Source organism: Calliphora vicina, chromosome 5 (assembly GCF_958450345.1).
Source record: "Calliphora vicina chromosome 5, idCalVici1.1, whole genome shotgun sequence".
NCBI classification, from domain to species: Eukaryota; Metazoa; Arthropoda; class Insecta; order Diptera; family Calliphoridae; genus Calliphora; species Calliphora vicina.
Window position 1 is genome coordinate 50,759,747 of NC_088784.1, and position 19,277 is coordinate 50,779,023.

The window sequence follows — 19,277 nt, forward strand, 5'->3', positions numbered from 1 at the left end:
AACCGAAACCTTTTGATTTACACAGGTTAACAGAAATAAAAACATTTAAAGAAATTCATAAAAAAAAATCAAATAATTAAAAAATACAGGAAAAGTGAATGTTTTAGAAAAGGAAGAAACTATTTTTAAATGTAAAAAAAAAAAATCTTAATTTTATTTGCCTTAACTGAAAGAAAAAAAAAACTTTTCATAAAAAAAAGTATAACATGAATATTTAAATTTAGAAAAACCAATTAATTAAAGACTAAAAAAAAAAAGAAAAATATCATAAAACCTAAAAGTAAAGATTATTTATTAAAATTTTGATTATTAAAATATGTGTTAAGTGTAATTTGTTAGTGTTAATTATTTAAATTATAAGTGATTTTGTTGACTAGTGTAACTAAAGAATTTCGTTGATTTAAAAAAAAAAACAAGCTTGCCTTTAATGCAATTACATTAACATTAGTGCCCAAATCACACACATATAAATATATTTATTTGCAAAACCTATATACGCTCTCTTAATTAGTTGATCATTTGATCTGGCAATGCCGCAAAAATAATTATAAATAAATGTTGATTTATATGTGTGATGGTTTTTGTTTAATGTAATGTAATTGTATTAAATGTATTTAAAAATTATATTAATTCTGTCATTAAATTAAACATATATTTAAAAATAATACTAGTGATATACAAAGAAAATTTGATAACAGAGAACATATGAACATCTAATCCTCTCTTAAGTAAGCCAACACTACATACATATTTACATACAGCTGTACTCATCGAAAGATCTTTCGGCGTGGGAGCATCAAGAATAATGTAAGTCTCTCTTAATGTTTGTTTTTTTTTTTATAACTCTCTTTGTTCTCTGTAGTAATTTTGTTTATTAATATTTATATTTTCTTTTTATTATTTGGGGTGACCATACCAAAATTTATTTTGATTTTAAATAATTAAAACTAAAAACAAATAAAACAATGCAAATTGAAATTAAAAGTAATTAAAAATCGTCTTCTTACAAATTAATATCATTATTTATAAATTTTAGTATGGTTACCACAGTTTATTGTAATACAAATTTTGTGTCATATTGTTGTGGGGTTAATGACCACTTAGTGAACCATTAAGTCAATATACATAGATTTAAGAGTTTTTTTCTTTATTTTATTTGCTATAATTTTGTTATTGTTTTTTTTATAAACGAAACAATTTTCATTACATATAAATTCAATTCAATATTTTTCAACATGTTTAAATTTTTAATTTGAAATTTTATTTTTAATAAATCAATATGATTTTGTGCTAAATTTGAAAATTTAACTGTTTTGATTTAAAAACTTTTGGTTATTTGCTGTAAGGAAATGGGATTACTAAGTGGTTTATTTTTGGATTTGGCTTTAGTAATCATGGTAGGGTGGGCAATATATTGAGTCAAAAACATCAGATTCAATTGACTTTAGGGTTTTAGAAAGTTCCTTTTTTTATATTCATTTTGATCAGTTTTTTTTTATATTGCATGCAAATTTAAAATCTTATAGTGGCAAAATTTTAAACGAAGCAGCAGGCAACGAACCTCCCCTCCGACGAGCAATAAGGCTGGATAAATGCATGCAACTCGCTTGTTTATGCTTCCACAGATTTTTTTAAATATTAACACGTTATATGCTACAATTGCTGGTTAAGCTAAATTCTACATACATATTTAGACCAGGCAATTGAAAATTTACCATTATTTGAAGATGACTAAGAATGAACACTAAATATATGTATGTAAATACAGTACATATTTTATTATAATAATTTAATTTCAGCTTTAAGATGAATTTTAATTTGGTTTTTTTAGATGTTGTTTTATGTGTATATATTTTTTTTGAGATGAAATAAAATTTACACATTTATTTTTCTTAAAAAATCAGTGTTGTTGTTTTTCTTTTAAACAAATCATATGAGTTCTTCAAAAAAAAAACCAACAAAAATATGGTTATGTCTCTAAAAAAAAGTTCTTTATGAAATTATTTAAAAAAAACACAAGTCTTAAAAAAATTTGCCAACAGAATGAGAAATCCAGCATTTCAGCATTTGTGAATTTAATCGCTGTGACTGGCTGCGCAAGCAGATAACTTCTCACTGTATCACTATAAGCCAGGGTTGGCAAAATTGATACCATCGTACTTTTTTTGATACTATTTGATGTTCAAAAGTACCGTGGTACTCCCGAGACTCATTTGATACGCACAAATCATATTGATACCGACATTGTAAATAATTTCAGAGAAAACTGCAAAAAAATTTATAAAAAGTTTTGTCAAAATTTAAGAGAACGTTTAGATTTCAATGGCGATATTTTGGTCTAGTTTAACAAATTTTCTCCATAAAATGTTTTGAGTGGAAAACCTAATAGTATTATTCCGTTTTTAATGAAAATGTTTCCAAACGAAAAAAAACTCATTTGAGTCAATTAGCACTCAATATAGAGCATTGGCTGATATAATTGAAATTAAACATTTATACCCCAATTCTGTTCGACAATTGTTTCGTCTTGTCTGAGGAAGAAAAGTAGTCGAAGTTACGATTCAGTAAAACAATATATTTTTTTCGTCTGGGTTACGTGGTTTGTGTCTATGATTTACGTTATTATCATGTTATTACTGCCAAGATATATATTTTTTTAAATTTATAAATTTTTCTTCTACTTTTTTTATTAGAAATATATATTTTAATCGTTTGGCAATAATGTTTTGTATGAAATTTGACAAATCAAAAATAATTAATTAAAGGGCACCATACACTATCAAAATGCTTGATGTCACTATCGTGTACGTGTAATTTGATGTACACTTGATTGATGACTCGTCAATCAGCATTTTATTTTTGATTTTGTGGTGTTAACACCAATAGCGGGAATTATATTTAATTTTTATTTGCACTAAAATGCAATAACGAGAATAAAGAAAAAAACCAAAATAATAAGCGAAATATGTAATATAAAAAATTATTCTCTTCATCCGACACGCTCATCAACCTCACGCCTTGAAATATTTTTGTAAATGACTTCGTGATTGATGAGAAAACACCATACACTATCAAAAAGTTACATCAAGCATGCTAAAAATCAAAATGTTTTTGATTTTCCATCAAGCGTTGTCGGTGTCACACATACAAACATATTTTCACTAATACTACCATAGTGCTTGATGAGTATTTTGATAGTGTATGGTGCGCTTTATAAAAAATTGTTAAAATTTTGTTTATATGTTCTCAGAAGCATTGTTTATTATACAGTTGGACATCCAAGTAACATAGATTGCAATTAAAAGCCATGTTATTGCCCTGCAGTAAGATTTTCGGTGTGGTGAAAATCCTCCTGGATGTTACAAGTATGGTTTCAGTCTTCGCAACCGCCACCTGTAGGCCTTTTGCTTGCACCTATCTACTGCATCTACTTAGGCTATTATCTGTGACTATCTGTATGAGATCAACTGTCGGTTGTGATACTACCAGTGCTAAATCATCTGCATATCGTATTATTCAAGATACCATACATGACGTTCCATAGAAATGGTGCCAGTCCTTTTGAAACTCCTGGAGTTATTTGGTATCGTTTCAAACCATAATCTGTTTCATACGATAGTATTCTGTTATTAGTCAGTAGTCAGCTATTGTATTGCAAATATACGCCCTTATTTCTGAATGCACCCAAAATAACACGCTATTTATCAATATTAGATGCATTTCTGATGCAAAAATCTATTGATATCTTTGCCATCTCTAGTACTCCGTGAATAGTATTAAACATTCATCTTCCCTTGGTAAATCCGTATTGGTTCGGCGATAAGCCCCAAAAGTCATCAATGCGTTTATTCAGCCTGTGATGTAGAAGGCATTCAAAAAGCTTTCTCAGCGTGCTCAACATAGATAGAGGTCTATATGAGCTAGTTTCACATAGATGTTTTTCTGGTATTCCCTATCTATCTATCTATCTATCTATCTATATATCTATCTATCTATCTATCTATCTATCTATCTATCTATCTATCTATCTATCTATCTATCTATCTATCTATCTATCTATCTATCTATCTATCTATCTATCTATCTATCTATCTATCTATCTATCTATCTATCTATCTATCTATCTATCTATCTATCTATCTATCTATCTATCTATCTATCTATCTATCTATCTATCTATCTATCTATCTATCTATCTATCTATCTATCTATCTATCTATCTATCTATCTATCTATCTATCTATCTATCTATCTATCTATCTATCTATCTATCTATCTATCTATCTATCTATCTATCTATCTATCTATCTATCTATCTATCTATCTATCTATCTATCTATCTATCTATCTATCTATCTATCTATCTATCTATCTATCTATCTATCTATCTATCTATCTATCTATCTATCTATCTATCTATTTACCTATCTAATAGTTACAACGGATTAGTTTTATCTCGCAATTGTTTTCATTCAACTCGAAGAAAAACTACTCATACTAGTCTAGAAGACTACAAAATTCAAAACTTATAACTCAAATATGAAAAGAAGAAAATTCGTCCTAAATCGTTTAACAGAATTGGGGCATTAGCTAATGAAAATATATTGCTTAGATCATCAGGAAACCTTTTCCTAAAAGGCTTTAGAAAAACTAAAGATATACAAATAAAACCATAGAGTGATTGAGAATTACAGACACTCAAGCTTTATTTGTAAAAATATCAAAGCTTAAATAAAACACCAACAATAAGCAGTGATTTTATTTTTTCTTACATTTCCTTACTACAATTGGTAGGATTCTTGCCGACACAAACTGTAGTATGTAAGTGAGTAAAGAAAAAACTAAAATAAAACAATTGCTTTATTGTTTTCGCAAGAAAATCAAAGTAAATTTAATAAATTTATCGTTAAAAGTTAAAATTAATGTTTTCTGACATTTCTAGAATTATGACTGGAATTTTGTCTATACCTCATTCATCGGCTAATGTCGAAAGAGTATTTTCAATTCAAAACATAAAAACAAAAGAAAGGAACAAACTTCATTGCACAACATTGTCTAATCTTATTCAAACCAAAGATTTACTTAAATCTTCAAATACTTGCTGTTTCAATTTAAATGTTTGCAACAAATTATTATCCAAAAATACATAAAAATTGTATATTTGTATTTAACATTTACAACTACTTATGATCTCAATTTGTTTTATGTTATTTATATAATTTTTGTTTTTATAAAATATATCTATATGAATTATAAAAGAATATTTCATAAACAAAAATGTTATAATTATAATTAAACAGAACTGAATTAAATTTTAAGTTATTATTATTTATATGCTTTAAATGAATTGTTATACGTTTTTCTTGTTGTTTTGTTGATAATAAATATTAAAAAAAAATTGTTTTAGTACCCTGGGGTTCAAAAAAGTACTATCAGTAAAATATTTTGATACCGAAAGAAAAAATCATTTACCATCCCTGCTAAGCTAATAAGCAGTTTTTTATTTTTTGACTTTGCTTGTTTATTTTCTCGTAGTTGTAGTTAAGCAAATAAGTAAAACTGAAACACAGTGAAGCAAAAACAAACTCTGCTTTCGATATTCAATTGAGTTTGTTTGCCAACAGCATTAACAACACTGATTGTCAATAATAGAAATCAATTGCAAAAAAGTACTAAACGCAGTTACAAAAAAGGTTATTATCTCACTCTGAAATATAATTGAGGGTGAAATATGTAACATATTTACCACTTATTTATGCAACATATTTAGAAAGGAAAACGGCAACTTTTTTCACGTTTGCATACATTTTTAGAATGGAACATACCCCTGCACCAATGGTAACATAAATGGAACATTTTTCTCAGAAAAGAAACACCATAAGAAAAGGTGTTAATTAAAACTTGATGATAACCCTATAATATTAAACAAAATTCAATTCCACGGAAGGTGGTTTTATTACAAAAATTTTAGTTTTACTCTTTGTGAAATACTAAAATTATTACACTTTTGATCGGATAGAATTCTGTGGCAGCCGTGAATATTCATGAATATTTTGAATAATGAACTTGTTATTGGTCTATTTGGTTTGAATATTTTTTCTTGTATAAATCTTCTGCGTTTGCTTTGAAGCATTAAACACATTCAAGACAACAGGCTACACGACTACACGAACACAAATTCTGCTGGTTACAGTTGCAGTCGTGTGTCAGCTACTGAATTATTTTAAAGACGACAGCTACAATTAAACAGCTGATTTATAATTCAGTGGTGCCACTTTAATAAAAAATAACCGTACAAAATTCCAAAGTAATTAAGACTAAAACAATTATTTTGAGTAAAAATATATATATGGTTATAATTAATTATGTACCTTTTATTAATTTATTTCAATATGGTTATCAGAAACTTCTCTTAATTAAGTAAAAAAATATATTTTTTAAGCACTAATTTGATTTGTATTTTTTTATTATATTAGCAACACTATTTCTGTTTGTAGTTGACAAAAATAGAAATTAGCCTAATTCGGCTACATCGGCATGAGTAGTCGTGTTGCCGTGTAGCTGTGCTGTCGTTAAAATAATCGTCTCCATATAAACGTGTGCATTTTATTTTTGACAGATTGAAGTTGGTAGCCTGCTGTCTTGAATGTGTTTAATGCATTAAGCTTCTTTTAGAGAAAATCAAGTTAAAAAAAATCACATAAAACTGAGGAAAGTAATTCTTAGGAATTCTTTCAAATTTCCCGGGATTGAAAATTTTGCGGAATTCCCGGAATTTCTCGTGAAAAACTCGAATTGCCTCTGACTATGCGCATTTGTAATTTGAGCATTATGGCGCCGCGGGAAGTTTGTTTGTGTATGGGATTAATTACCTTGATGTCACTACTACATCTTACAACGACATCTTGTCCAGCACTATTTGTTGTTGCAGTCATTTGTCCATTCGAAGTAGCAACTAGATGTACGTTGATGTCTGATCCAACTAGGTCGCCTTTACCTGTGAAAAAAAGAAGGTCTGTTTTATTTAAATTTAAGTTAATAAATCCATTGTATTTTTGTTGAACAATAGAAGTTAAGTACGAGTTATATGAAATTCACTTAAACCTATTCAAATAATATGTAGTAACTTTTTTATCTCTAAAGAATGAAGTTGGTGGAATTTAAACCGTCTTGGACTAATCAAGAACTATTTTTAAAGTGACAAAATATCCGAGTCCATTTGAAGAAAGTGTGTCTAGCCCAACCATATTGTTACGAAATTGTACTTGAATTCAAATATAACGATTTTAAGGGCTGATTTAAAATTAGCATAATGCTTTCAAATAACAGTGCTGTAATAGCAAACTGTGACATATCTGTGGGCATTATTAAATAAAAGTTTTCAGTTGACCATTGATCGTAAGTTGGCAACGCTGTTTGAATTCGAATATTCAGTTAAAGAACATTGTAGAAAGTACACCACAGATGGCGTATGATCTAGAATATTCGAACTTTGACAGTTAAAGAGCATTCTAGAGTGCAGATGGCAGTATTATAAATAGTGGCAGAGGTTGCAGTCGTTGGTGAGTTTATCAGAGACGCTTTTCAAATAAACATCAACTGAGTGCCTTATAGTGTGTTGTGTTTTTTTCAAGTAAATTCGTGTACATTATAAATTGTGTCTGTATTTCTGCGAATTTACACACGTGTATAAAAAACATTGAGTGACTATTTTAATTCTGTTGTTGTACATTTGAATAAATAAAGAGTTGTTACCATTTTCAAACTACTAAACGGCTTTTATTTGCAATCAAAAGTATCCGGTTTATTTAAAGGAAATAAACCAGCGTTTTGAAAAGGTTAAAACGTAACAATATGATACCCCATACCGAGAAGATGATTATAAACAGTTTTCTTTTAAAATGTATATGTGAGCTATGACTATTTATGAAACTTATTTGTATTGAATTTTATTTGAATACCAACATTCTTAAAAAATGTATGCTAGTTAAAGTGATTTTCGGAAGTTGGTTTAATATAATTTTGAAAAAGCATGTTGAATATATAATTTTTGTAGAATAAACTTATAGTCCAGCTGGTCTGAATTTTTTTACAGTGGGTCAAAGTTTTAATTATACTAACTGAAAAAATGTTGTAAGTTAATATCTGAGAGAATTCTTATTGACAGAGTTATATTGTGGAATTTTATGGTTATAATTTTTGTGGAAGACCGTAATCATCTATCTCCTCTCTTTAGGGGTCAATTTGTCCCTTTTTCCGAGAAAATCAAAAAAGTCCTTTTAAAAAGGATATTTAAATAAATATTAATATTAGATTTAATTTTTTGGCTTATGTATATGAGGCATTTCATGTCAACTGAAGCAACTTTTGAAATCGATGTCTTCCGATCGGGATGAAATTTGCAAATGGGAAAACACCCAAAAAATTGCAACAATATTAATTTTGGTTTAGTTATTGTCACATTTTTATTTTGGATCACAATTATCAGATCATCAAAATATTTTTCCCTTTTCAAATTCTAGTTAATATCTTGAGTTTTTTGGTAATTTTATTATTTTGTGGTAAAAGAATACATTATAGTTAGTGAATGTTCTGCTTAACAAATATTGTCTAAACATTTGGTTAGCATCGGAAATTAGAAATAATAAAAAAAATTAACTCTTTTTTCCGCAAAAATATTAGTTTAAATAAAATACAATTTTATTTTTTAAAATTTGAATCAATTATTTCACGCATACATCTCTAATTGTCAAAAGACTGTGTTTTTACAACTAACAACAGAAATAATTGATTTAATTCACTACAAGCAATTCTCAAAATGAGCTAAAAGAGCGACCTAGTTCATTTCAGTGAGCTGAGCTGAAAAGAGCGGTAACTTCACTGAGCTAATAAACCCAACTCTATTATCTGTGGCTCTGAAGATTCTTGAAGTTCTGTTAGAAGTTTATCGTTGTTTACTCTGAAAGTTTCTTTAACTTCAGCTAACAGCTTCTCGTTGTTTACTCGAAGTTCAGCTAGAAGCTTCTCGTTATTTACTTTAAAAATTTCTCGAACTTCAGCTAGAAGCTTCTCGTTATTAGCTCTAGAAGTTTCATTGGCTTCTTTAAATTTCTCCATCATAACAGCAAACATTGTGGATAAATCCATGCTGCTTGTTGTTGCACGGGTAGAAACTTCCATTTCTTCTTTATACTCGAATTCGTAAGCACATATGTCAATATCACGCCGCTTGAATTCGTATATCAGCCTATTCTGCCTTGTTACCTGCTGTTGGTAGCTCCAACTTACTCAATTCTTTCTTGAGTTGTTCAACTTTTAGTTCTTCAAACTTCATGCTTATTAATTTGCAATCCCACTTCTGACACCAATTGTTACGTTTTAACCTTTTTAAAACGCTGGTTTATTTCCTTTAAATAAACCGGATACTTTTGATTGCAAATAAAAGCCGTTTAGTAGTTTGAAAATGGTAACAACTCTTTATTTATTTAAAAATATACAACAACAGAATTAAATAGTCACTCAATGTTTTTTATACACGTTTATAAATTCGCAGAAATACAGACACAATTTATAATGTACACGAATTTACTTGAAAAACACAACACACTTTAAGGCACTCAGTTGATGTTTATTCGAAAAGCGTCTCTGATAAACTCACTCAAGACTGCAACCTCTGCCACTATTTATAACACTGCCATCTGCACTCTAGATTGTTCTTTACTGTCAAAATTCGAATATTCTAGATCTTACTAATTCTTTAACTGACTATTCGAATTCGAATACAGCGTTGCCAACTTACGATCAAATCAACTGAAAGCTTTTATTTAATAATGCCCACAGATATGTTACAGTTTGCTATTACAGCACTGTTATTTGAAAGCATTATGCTACTTTTAAATCAGCCCTTAAAATCGGTGTATTTGAATTCAAGTACAATTTTGTAACAATATTAAAAATAAACATTCTTGTTTAGAATTTTCGGAATACAACATTTTATTTATCCTCAATAAAGCTATAATGAAACATCCATCAGAATTATTATACTAAAAATAATCATATGTTTACGAAGACCTGTTTAATGGTAAAAAATGTCACATTCTATGCTGTATTATTCAAAATTTAGAAGAAAAACTCCAAAAAATAGGATATGTAATGTAAATATAAAATAAAACAATCGATATTTCGAAAACGCAAGCTGACTGAAAAAAAATAAGTATAACATAGTACTGTGAGTTCATCCACTCGTACAAAATGTAGTTGAAATTTCCGGCACCAAAATGTCTGTTCCGCTGGTGTAATTAAACCAATACTGGGAACTCATTTACATACATCCCTAAATCACAAAAATCGTAAAAATCGTTTAAAAAAATTACTCTTTCTCAAATCTTTTGACTTCAATTGCCTATCACGATAGATATAATTTGTTTATGAAAACTCTCATGTAAAAAATATATACACCTACATTAACCGATGCCGAAACATTTTTTTTAGAGTACACCACCATTAGTCTTAATTATACGATCTCGTTAGGATAGTATATTAAATATTGAAAAATCTGTCTATAACTAAATTGTTTTGAAAAAAGTAACCAAAATGAAATATAAATACACGTTTACACATCAGGAAAAAAATAACAAATTTTGGTTATAAAAAACCAAAACGGCAACACTACTGCTGAGCTTCCTTTCAGCTGTTTCTTAATTCGCTGTGGTTTTATGTACACTATATGTCAAACTTTGTTTATGTTTACATTTCTTATTGTAAATAACATAGTAATATTTTAATTCGCCTTGATTTTGACATTTACCGTACATTTTAACAAAAACAAATTGCCTGTTGTTTTTGCATTGTTGTATTTGTTGCCGGGACGCACTCACCTTGTTAATACGCCTTGATGGAGAGTAAGAGAAACTCATACACAATAACACAAACACTATACTCTTTATTTAATATTTTATTTATGTTGTTTTTTTGTAATACTTTTTGCTTTGGTTTTTTTGTGATCTATATATTGTTACGTTTTAACCTTTTCAAAACGTTTGGTTTATTTCCTTTAAATAAACCGGATACTTTTGCAAATAAAAGCCGTTTAGTAGTTTAAAAATTGTAACAACTCTTTATTTATTTAAAAATGTACAACAAAAGAATTAAATAGTCACTCAATGTTTTTTATACACGTTTAAAAATTCTCAGAAATACAGACATTTTATAATGTACACGAATTCACTTGAAAAATACAGCACACTTTAAGGCACTCAGTTGATGTTTATTCGAATAGCGTCTCTGATAAACTGACTAACGACTGCAACCTCTGCCACTATTTATAACACTGCATTACCATCTAGAAAGCTCTATTTCTACAATGTTCTTTAACTGAATATTCGAATTCGAATATACTGTCGCAGCAAACAGCGTCGCCAACTTACGATCAATGGTCAACTGAAAGCTTTTATTTAATAATGCCCACAGATATGTTACAGTTTGCTATTACAGCACTGTTATTTGAAAGCATTATGCTACTTTTAAATCAGCCCTTAAAATCGTTATATTTGAATTCAAGTACAATTTCGTAACACTGCCCCCCGCTTATGCCTGTTCGTCCTAGGCATAAGTTCACTTCTCCCATAGGCGGCTAGTCGTTCTAGATGTACGACCTTCATTCCCGATATCAGTCTTCCACATTTCCTATTCTTAACTGCCCTATATGGTCCTTTGCAGTGATTCTTTAATTTGGATGACAAACCCTTATTACGTTGTGAGCTATATCTGGTTTTCATTTGTTATTTTAATTCGTCTCCGAACGAGTTCATGCATTTCTGTTTCTGCTGAAGTACCTTCACCCATCTTGGAACCCGGCGTGATGATCTTTTCTCTGCGGGACAGACCAAGCATTCCAACGGGAATCATTCTGTCGTTGCACTGTTCAACGATGGCCCCCATTGTTACATGGCCACTTCTCACATCCGCTGGTTCCAACACCAACAAACCATTGTCTATACAATCCTCCACTTCCTCACGGGCCCATACCAAATCCTCTGATTGCGGTGGCAACCTTTTGTGCTCAACAAAAACTAACTTTCTTACTTGAGACTTGCTCTCATATCCGACTTCAAGGGGTATTTGAACATTTCGCCAATTCATGACTTTTTGTCCCATATCCAAAGTAATGCTGTGATTAATCATGAAGTTTGCACCAATGATTACTTCGTCCACAATATCGGCAACAACAAAGACATGATTTACGCTAATACCACCAATAGTTAGTTTCACATTAACTTTACCATGGACAGCGGCAGACTCTCCTGTAGCGGTGCGTAGACTATCAGACTATCTATCATCAGAACTAAATCTGTTCTGATGATAGACTGCGATGCTCCCGTGTCCATAGTAAGGATGTGCGTCCGGCACATCGTGAGCTATATCTGGTTTTCATTTGTTATTTTAATTCGTCTCCGAACGAGTTCATGCATTTCTTTTTCTGCTGAAGTACCTTCACCAATCTTGGAACCCGGCGTGATGATATTTTCTCTGCGGGACAGACCAAGCATTCCAACGGGAACCATTCTGTCGTTGCACTGTTCAACGATGGCCTACATTGTTACATGGCCACTTCTCACATCCGCTGGTTCCACCACCAACAAACCATTGTCTATACAATCCTCCACTTCCTCACGGGCCCATACCAAATCCTCTGATTGCGGTGGCAACCTTTTGTGCTCAACAAAAACTAACTTTCTTACTTGAGACTTGCTCTCATATCCGACTTCAAGGGGTATTTGAACATTTCGCCAATTCATGACTCTTTGTCCCATATCCAAAGTAATGCTGTGATTAATCATGAAGTTTGCACCAATGATTACTTCGTCACAATATCGGCAATAACAAAGACATGATTTATGCTAATACCACCAATAGTTAGTTTCACATTAACTTTACCATGGACAGCGGCAGGCTCTCCAGTAGCGGTGCGTAGACTATCAGACTATCTATCATCATAACTAAATCTGTTCTGATGATAGACTGCGATGCTCCCGTGTCCATAGTAAGGATGTGCGTCCGGCCATTGATGTACCCACTAGCAGTAAGATTGTTATTTTCCTGCTGCAGTACTGATATGGAGATGGTAGGGCCATCAGGTGTGGGTGTCAGATCCTGTCCCTCAGTGCAAGCTCGCTTTAAAGGTGGTTCTGTAATTCTTGATGATTCGCCAGCTGGTTATTTCTTGATGCTGAAACATATCTGATTCGCTTTATTGGTGCTCTGAAGTTTCGCTGAATGTGACCCATTTTTCCACAGTTATAACATTTAACTTTGGCTTTAGTTTGTCTCTTACTTAAAGCCTTTAAAATTGCCTCTATTAATTCCTTTAATTCGTTGACCATACTTCTATCATTCAACCTCGAGCGACAACCTCGATCTTCCGCACATTATACACCTGGGGCTTTGAAATTATCTTTGCTGTTTCTTGCGCCAGTGCAAATGAGACTGTTTCAGCAAATGATGGTTTAGGTGTAGCACAAACCGCATGTTTTATTTCAGGATCGCGAATGCCATTGACGAATGCCTCTATATTGATATGGTCCAAGAATGGGTTGTTTTCCCCTGGATAAGTAAGCTGTAGCAAACGCTCGATTTCCAACGCAAAATCTTGTAGCGTCTCATTGGGTTTCTGCACTCTACCACGCAATTCCATTCGGTATAATTCTTTTTTATGTTCACCACCGTACTTACGTTGTAGCGCCTCCATTATGTCATCATAATAATTTCTGTTGCTTGCTGGCACGCTTTCAAGAACTACTGCTGCATTCCCTTTTAAGGCCAATATCAATTCTATAGCTTTTTCTTCATTGTTCCACATGTTTCTAATGGCAACTGTATCAAACTGGAACTTGAAAACATTAAATGGTGTGCTGCCATCAAAACTAGGGGCCTTTATTATGCTAGATGCTTCTGAAATAACTCGAACCGGTCCATCTTGTCATTGAAGATTATTAACCTTTGTTTCTAGGTCATGCAGTTTTTGATCAACACAATTTTCTAAATCTGACACCTTTTGGTCAATGATATCCACTCTGCTGTTAGTAACCTCAGACATTTCCTGAATTTTCTCATCTGTAGCTCGAGAGGATTTTTGAAGTTTCGCTTCCATTTCAGCTAAGTGTTTGATAGTTTCTTTGACTTCAGCTTTAACCTCAGCACGAAGTTTCTCGTTGTCGGCAAGAAGTTTCTCATTGTTGACTCGAGTAGTTTCTAAGATGGTTCTAGAATTTTTGTTCAATTTCGCTTCCAGGTTCTCGTTGTTTACTTTAGAAGTTTCTTGAACTTCTTTAACTTCAGACAGAAGTTTCTCGTTGGTTGTTTCCATTTTTTCCATCATAGCCGCGAACATTGTGCTTAAATCCAAGCTGCTTGTTGTTGAACGTGTAGAAACTTCCATTTCTTCCTTATACTCGAATTCGTATGCACCGATGTCAATATCACGGCGCTTAAATTCATCTATGAGCCTCTTCTGCAATTCCGCCTTATTACCTGCTGTTGGTAACTCCAACTTACTCAGTTCTTTCTTGAGTTGTTCAACTTTTAGTTCCTCAAACTTCATGCTTATTATTTTGCAATCCTACTTCTGACACCAATTGTTACGTTTTAACCTTTTTAAAACGTTTGGTTTATTTCCTTTAAATAAACCGGATACTTTTGATTGCAAATAAAAGCCGTTTAGTAGTTTAAAAATTGTAACAACTCTTTATTTATTTAAAAATGTACAACAGAATCAAATAGTCACTCAATATTTTTTTTATACACGTTAAAAAATTCTCAGAAATACAGACATTTTATAATGTACACGAATTCACTTGAAAAATACAGCACACTTTAAGGCACTCAGTTGATGTTTATTCGAATAGCGTCTCTGATAAACTGACTAACGACTGCAACCTCTGCCACTATTTATAACACTGCATTACCATCTAGAAAGCTCTATTTCTACAATGTTCTTTAACTGAATATTCGAATTCGAATTTACGGTCGCAGCAAACAGCGTTGCCAACTTACGATCAATGGTCAACTGAAAGCTTTTATTTAATAATGCCCACAGATATGTTACAGTGCTACAGGACTGTTATTTGAAAGCATTATGCTACTTTTAAATCAGCCCTTAAAATTGTTATATTTGAATTCAAGTACAATTTCGTAACAATATATAAAAGAGTAACGTTACTGACTGACTGATTCATCATCGCACAGCCCACACGGCTGAAGCTAGAATCATGAAATTTTAACTGTGGGTTCCTCCCTCCCCAAAACGATCCGATAAGGAGGGATTTTTGGAAATTCGAACGTTTAGGGGGTAAAAACGGGTAAATTCGGTAACCTTATATTTTCAAAACTAATAAAGATACAAAAAACTTAAAATTGCATGTTACTTCATCTAAAAAATAAGCTGACAGGTGATTCGTACTTTTTCGAAATTCGAACATTTTAGGGGAGAAACGGGTAAAAACTGTATTTTGGTACTTTTTTGGCACCCTATGTAACTTTTAAACCAATAAACATGGAAACAAATTTTAAATAGTATTCTTTACTCATCAAAAAATAAAAAATATAAGTTTGGTACTTTTTGGAAATTCGAACCTTTAAGGGATAAAAATTGTGTTTATTTTTGGTACTTTTTCATAAAATATGTTTTTCTCGCTAACTTTTTAATATTAGTCTTATATTAATATAAGTTTTAATATCATTTAAATAAATAAATAAATAAATAATGTTTTTCTATAATTTGACATAGACATACGAATATTTTAATATGAGCTCCCACCACGATACAGGAATTTATTTGAATAAAATTTTACCACCGCAATGGGGATAGAAAAGGTATCAAAAAGGGGATAAAATCGGGAAAATACATTTTAGTGAATCGTGTGAATAGGTGTATATTGGGCCAAATCCGGGTAAACAGTTTGGTACTTTTTTTGAAACATATTTTATCTTGGGCACATTAACACAGATTTTAGGTACCGTGAAATAGCTCCCAAATGTAATAACTCCCAATGAAATAACTCCCTATGAAATAATTCCCATCAAAAATGAAATAATTCCCAAACTTGAAAAATGAAATAACTACCAAAGGGTAAAATGAAATTACTCCCAATAATCGGCGGTTTCATAATTTTAAAAATATTACTCCAAAAAAAGCGAAATAACTCCCAATGAAATAAATCTCAATAGAAATAAAATAATTCCCAATCCGAAGCAATTTATTTATGTAATCTAAAAAATGGAAAGTTTTACTCCTCTGGGATGTGTCAAAAACTGGCTTCACTCAGAAAATTAGTTTTGCAAGGTTTTCTCCCCTGGGGAGTATCAAAAACTGGCTTCGCTCTGAAAAGTTTTTTGCATTGCCGGCCTTCGCCAGAAAGGTTTTATAATTACAATATTTCAGAAAGCTGATTTTCATTTCGCACCAGATTAAGAAATCGTTGCAACCTGACAAAGGCCGACGATGTAAAAAGAATCTTTTCTGAGCGAAGCCGGTTTTTGATACACCACAGAGGAGAAAACCTTTGCGCCCGGCCGAAGGGCGGCAATGTAAAACAAATTTTCTGAGTGAAGCCAGTTTTTGATATTTATGGGTTCTGCTTTTGCAAAGTAGAACCCAACAGAAATGAAATAACTCCCAATACAGTGAAATAACTCCTATTTCCCAAAATAAAATAAAACCCAACAAAAATTTCATTGGGAGTTATTGCATTATGAAATAACTCCAAACAAAAAATTATGAAATAACTCCCTAAGCGTTAGGAGTTGTTTAAAATTAGGCACACATGATTCTGAATGCATTTGAATTCAAAAAAGGTGACTTTAGTGGTAACTTTCTTTTGCATTTTCTATAATAATGGACCCAGAAATATGAAATTAGACATTAACAATTAGATTCACAAAGGGAGACTTAATAGTACTATTTCTTTCTTCTAATTGGGGTGGCGAAGCGCACCGGGTCAGCTAGTTGTTAATATTTGCATTAGCAAAACAACAATTTATTTTTGGATGTAAAAATTAATTTTAACAAGTAAGAAAGTATGGTCGGTCAAGCCCGACCATATAATACCCTACACCAGGTAAATGAGTAAAAATATTTTTCTTTTAAAATATCAATAATTTATATTCGTGAGTGATTTTCGGAAGTGGGCCTTATATGGGAGCTATGACCAATTATGAACCCATCACCATAAAATTAGGTCATGTGATTTATGTCTATATGAAAGTTATTTATGTTGAATTTTGTGTATATACCAACATTTTTAAGTGATTTAAGCACGTTAAAGTGATTTTAGGAACCGGGTCTATATGGTATGACTAATTATGGACCGATCGTAACAAAACTTGGTGACATGAATTTTGTATATATAAAACTTATTTGGAGCGAAATTTGTGTAGATACATATATAAATTAAACAATTATGACCGATAAAGTCCAATTTCGAGGACATTTGTATGGGGGCTAGGTGAAATAATGGACCGATTTTTTTTTATTTTATCGAAATATCTTTAAAATTGCGACCAGGGGCCTATTTCACTAAAGTTCAATTCTACAAGTTTACAATTACAATTCGTGTTCGAATCTGCGACTCATTATAAAGTTTTTGTGGCCGTGTTATCGGATTAAGCAGAGGTGTCAACATATAACTGGAAGCCTTGTAGCCACCATCCCCAAGAATGTAAAGTTAGCCGAATTCCCCACTGTCTAAACGATATTTTAATCTGCTGTTATTAAAAATCATGCTATCATGGCTTGAGCCAGGCCATCTTGCGACCAAATCTTGGAATATTAAATTAGCATCACATACAGCCTGGACATTAAAGGAAAAATATCCTTTGCGGTTCCGGAATATTTCCCCACAATCTCCTCCCGGTGATTGAATTCGTACATGTGTACAGTCGATCGTACCAACCACCTTTGGAAATTCGAAAAAATGCAACCACAGCAGCTGTATGAGGCTGATGAAATTTAATAAAATCTCCTGATAGAGCTGCAATTGTTCTAGAGACGTCTCTTACCGCTCGGCAAGCAGAAGATACGCTTACTCCACAAAAATCTCCGGCAGTTATAAGAAAATTGCCACTGGCATAATATCGTAATGTTAGCAATAATTTGATTTCGGGCGTTAGAGCCTGATTTCTGTCTGTCATTGAGGACATTTTATCGGTGATCATATCAAGAACCATTTTAAATGTTGCCTTTGACAGCCGGAATCTTTTAAAAAATTCATTTTCCTCCATGTCTGACAGGTAGTTAGGCCTGGCACGATAAACTCTTTCAACATTCACTTGGAACTCATGTTCTTCGAGTTCATCCTCCATCAAATTAATGTTAATTCCTCTATTAAACATTTTTTCTAAAATCTATTTAATTTTGTTTACAAAAACACAAACACATAAAAACTATAAACAACATTCAGCTGATTGAATTTATCTGTACCATAAATAGATGAGGTCGGGTTAGCTTTGCGACAGAATAGAAACAAATGAGACATTGAGAAAACCAAATTTCTTTAATCTGCAGTTTCTCGTTGGGAAATAAGATAATCACCTAATGAGAAAACGGCCCTAATACTTACAAGTGCTGATGAATTGTGTTTCATTAAGATTTTCACAAAACTTGTAGTTTTTTGCACTTGTAAACTACAATTTCTACAATTACAAGTACTTGTACATATATGTATATTGTGATATTAATTTTACAATTCTTATTTATTATTACTCAAAATGCTAAAATATCCTATAAAACGCAATATAATATATTTCAATAATGTTTCTTATATAAAAAATATTTGTAGAAAAAACCTTAGGGTCGACGGAGACCCTCAGAAAAATTTTACAAGTTACAAGAGAATGATAAATTGAAATCAAATTTGATTTTTAACTATTTTTTAATAAACAGACTTGTAATTGTAACTTGTAAACTTGTAGAATTGTAGTTTAGTGAAATAGGCCCATATACTCTGCGCACAAGGTTTACATGGACTGCAAGCCAACCAGCCAGACGGACGGACATCGTTTAATCGACTCAGAAAGTGATTCTAAAGGTAGGGTAAGACTACGCAAATTATTTGACACAAGATGTTTCATGTGTTTGATCAAAACTACATCAAATAATTCATGGGTTGATTTTGTGGTCACACTGTACACATTTATTTGCCATATTTGTTTAATCAAACTACACCGAAATACTATCAAACACACGAAGGGGAAAATATATTTCTCTTGTGGTCACATTTATG

At 31.6% G+C, this 19,277-nt stretch overlaps 1 protein-coding gene and 1 pseudogene across 1 annotated transcript in view; both read right to left on the reverse strand.

Annotated features, from left to right (window-relative positions):
• Positions 1-6,734: 6,734 nt before the first annotated feature.
• Positions 6,735-19,277, reverse strand: part of Elk (Eag-like K[+] channel) — a 464,478-nt gene continuing 451,935 nt past the window's right edge. Inside the window, exon 10 of the mRNA XM_065512744.1 lies at positions 6,735-6,997. Coding sequence (XP_065368816.1) covers positions 6,735-6,997 — 263 coding nt within the window. The remainder of the gene's footprint in view (positions 6,998-19,277) is intronic.
• LOC135959723 (putative nuclease HARBI1) lies at positions 13,979-18,387 on the reverse strand (annotated as a pseudogene).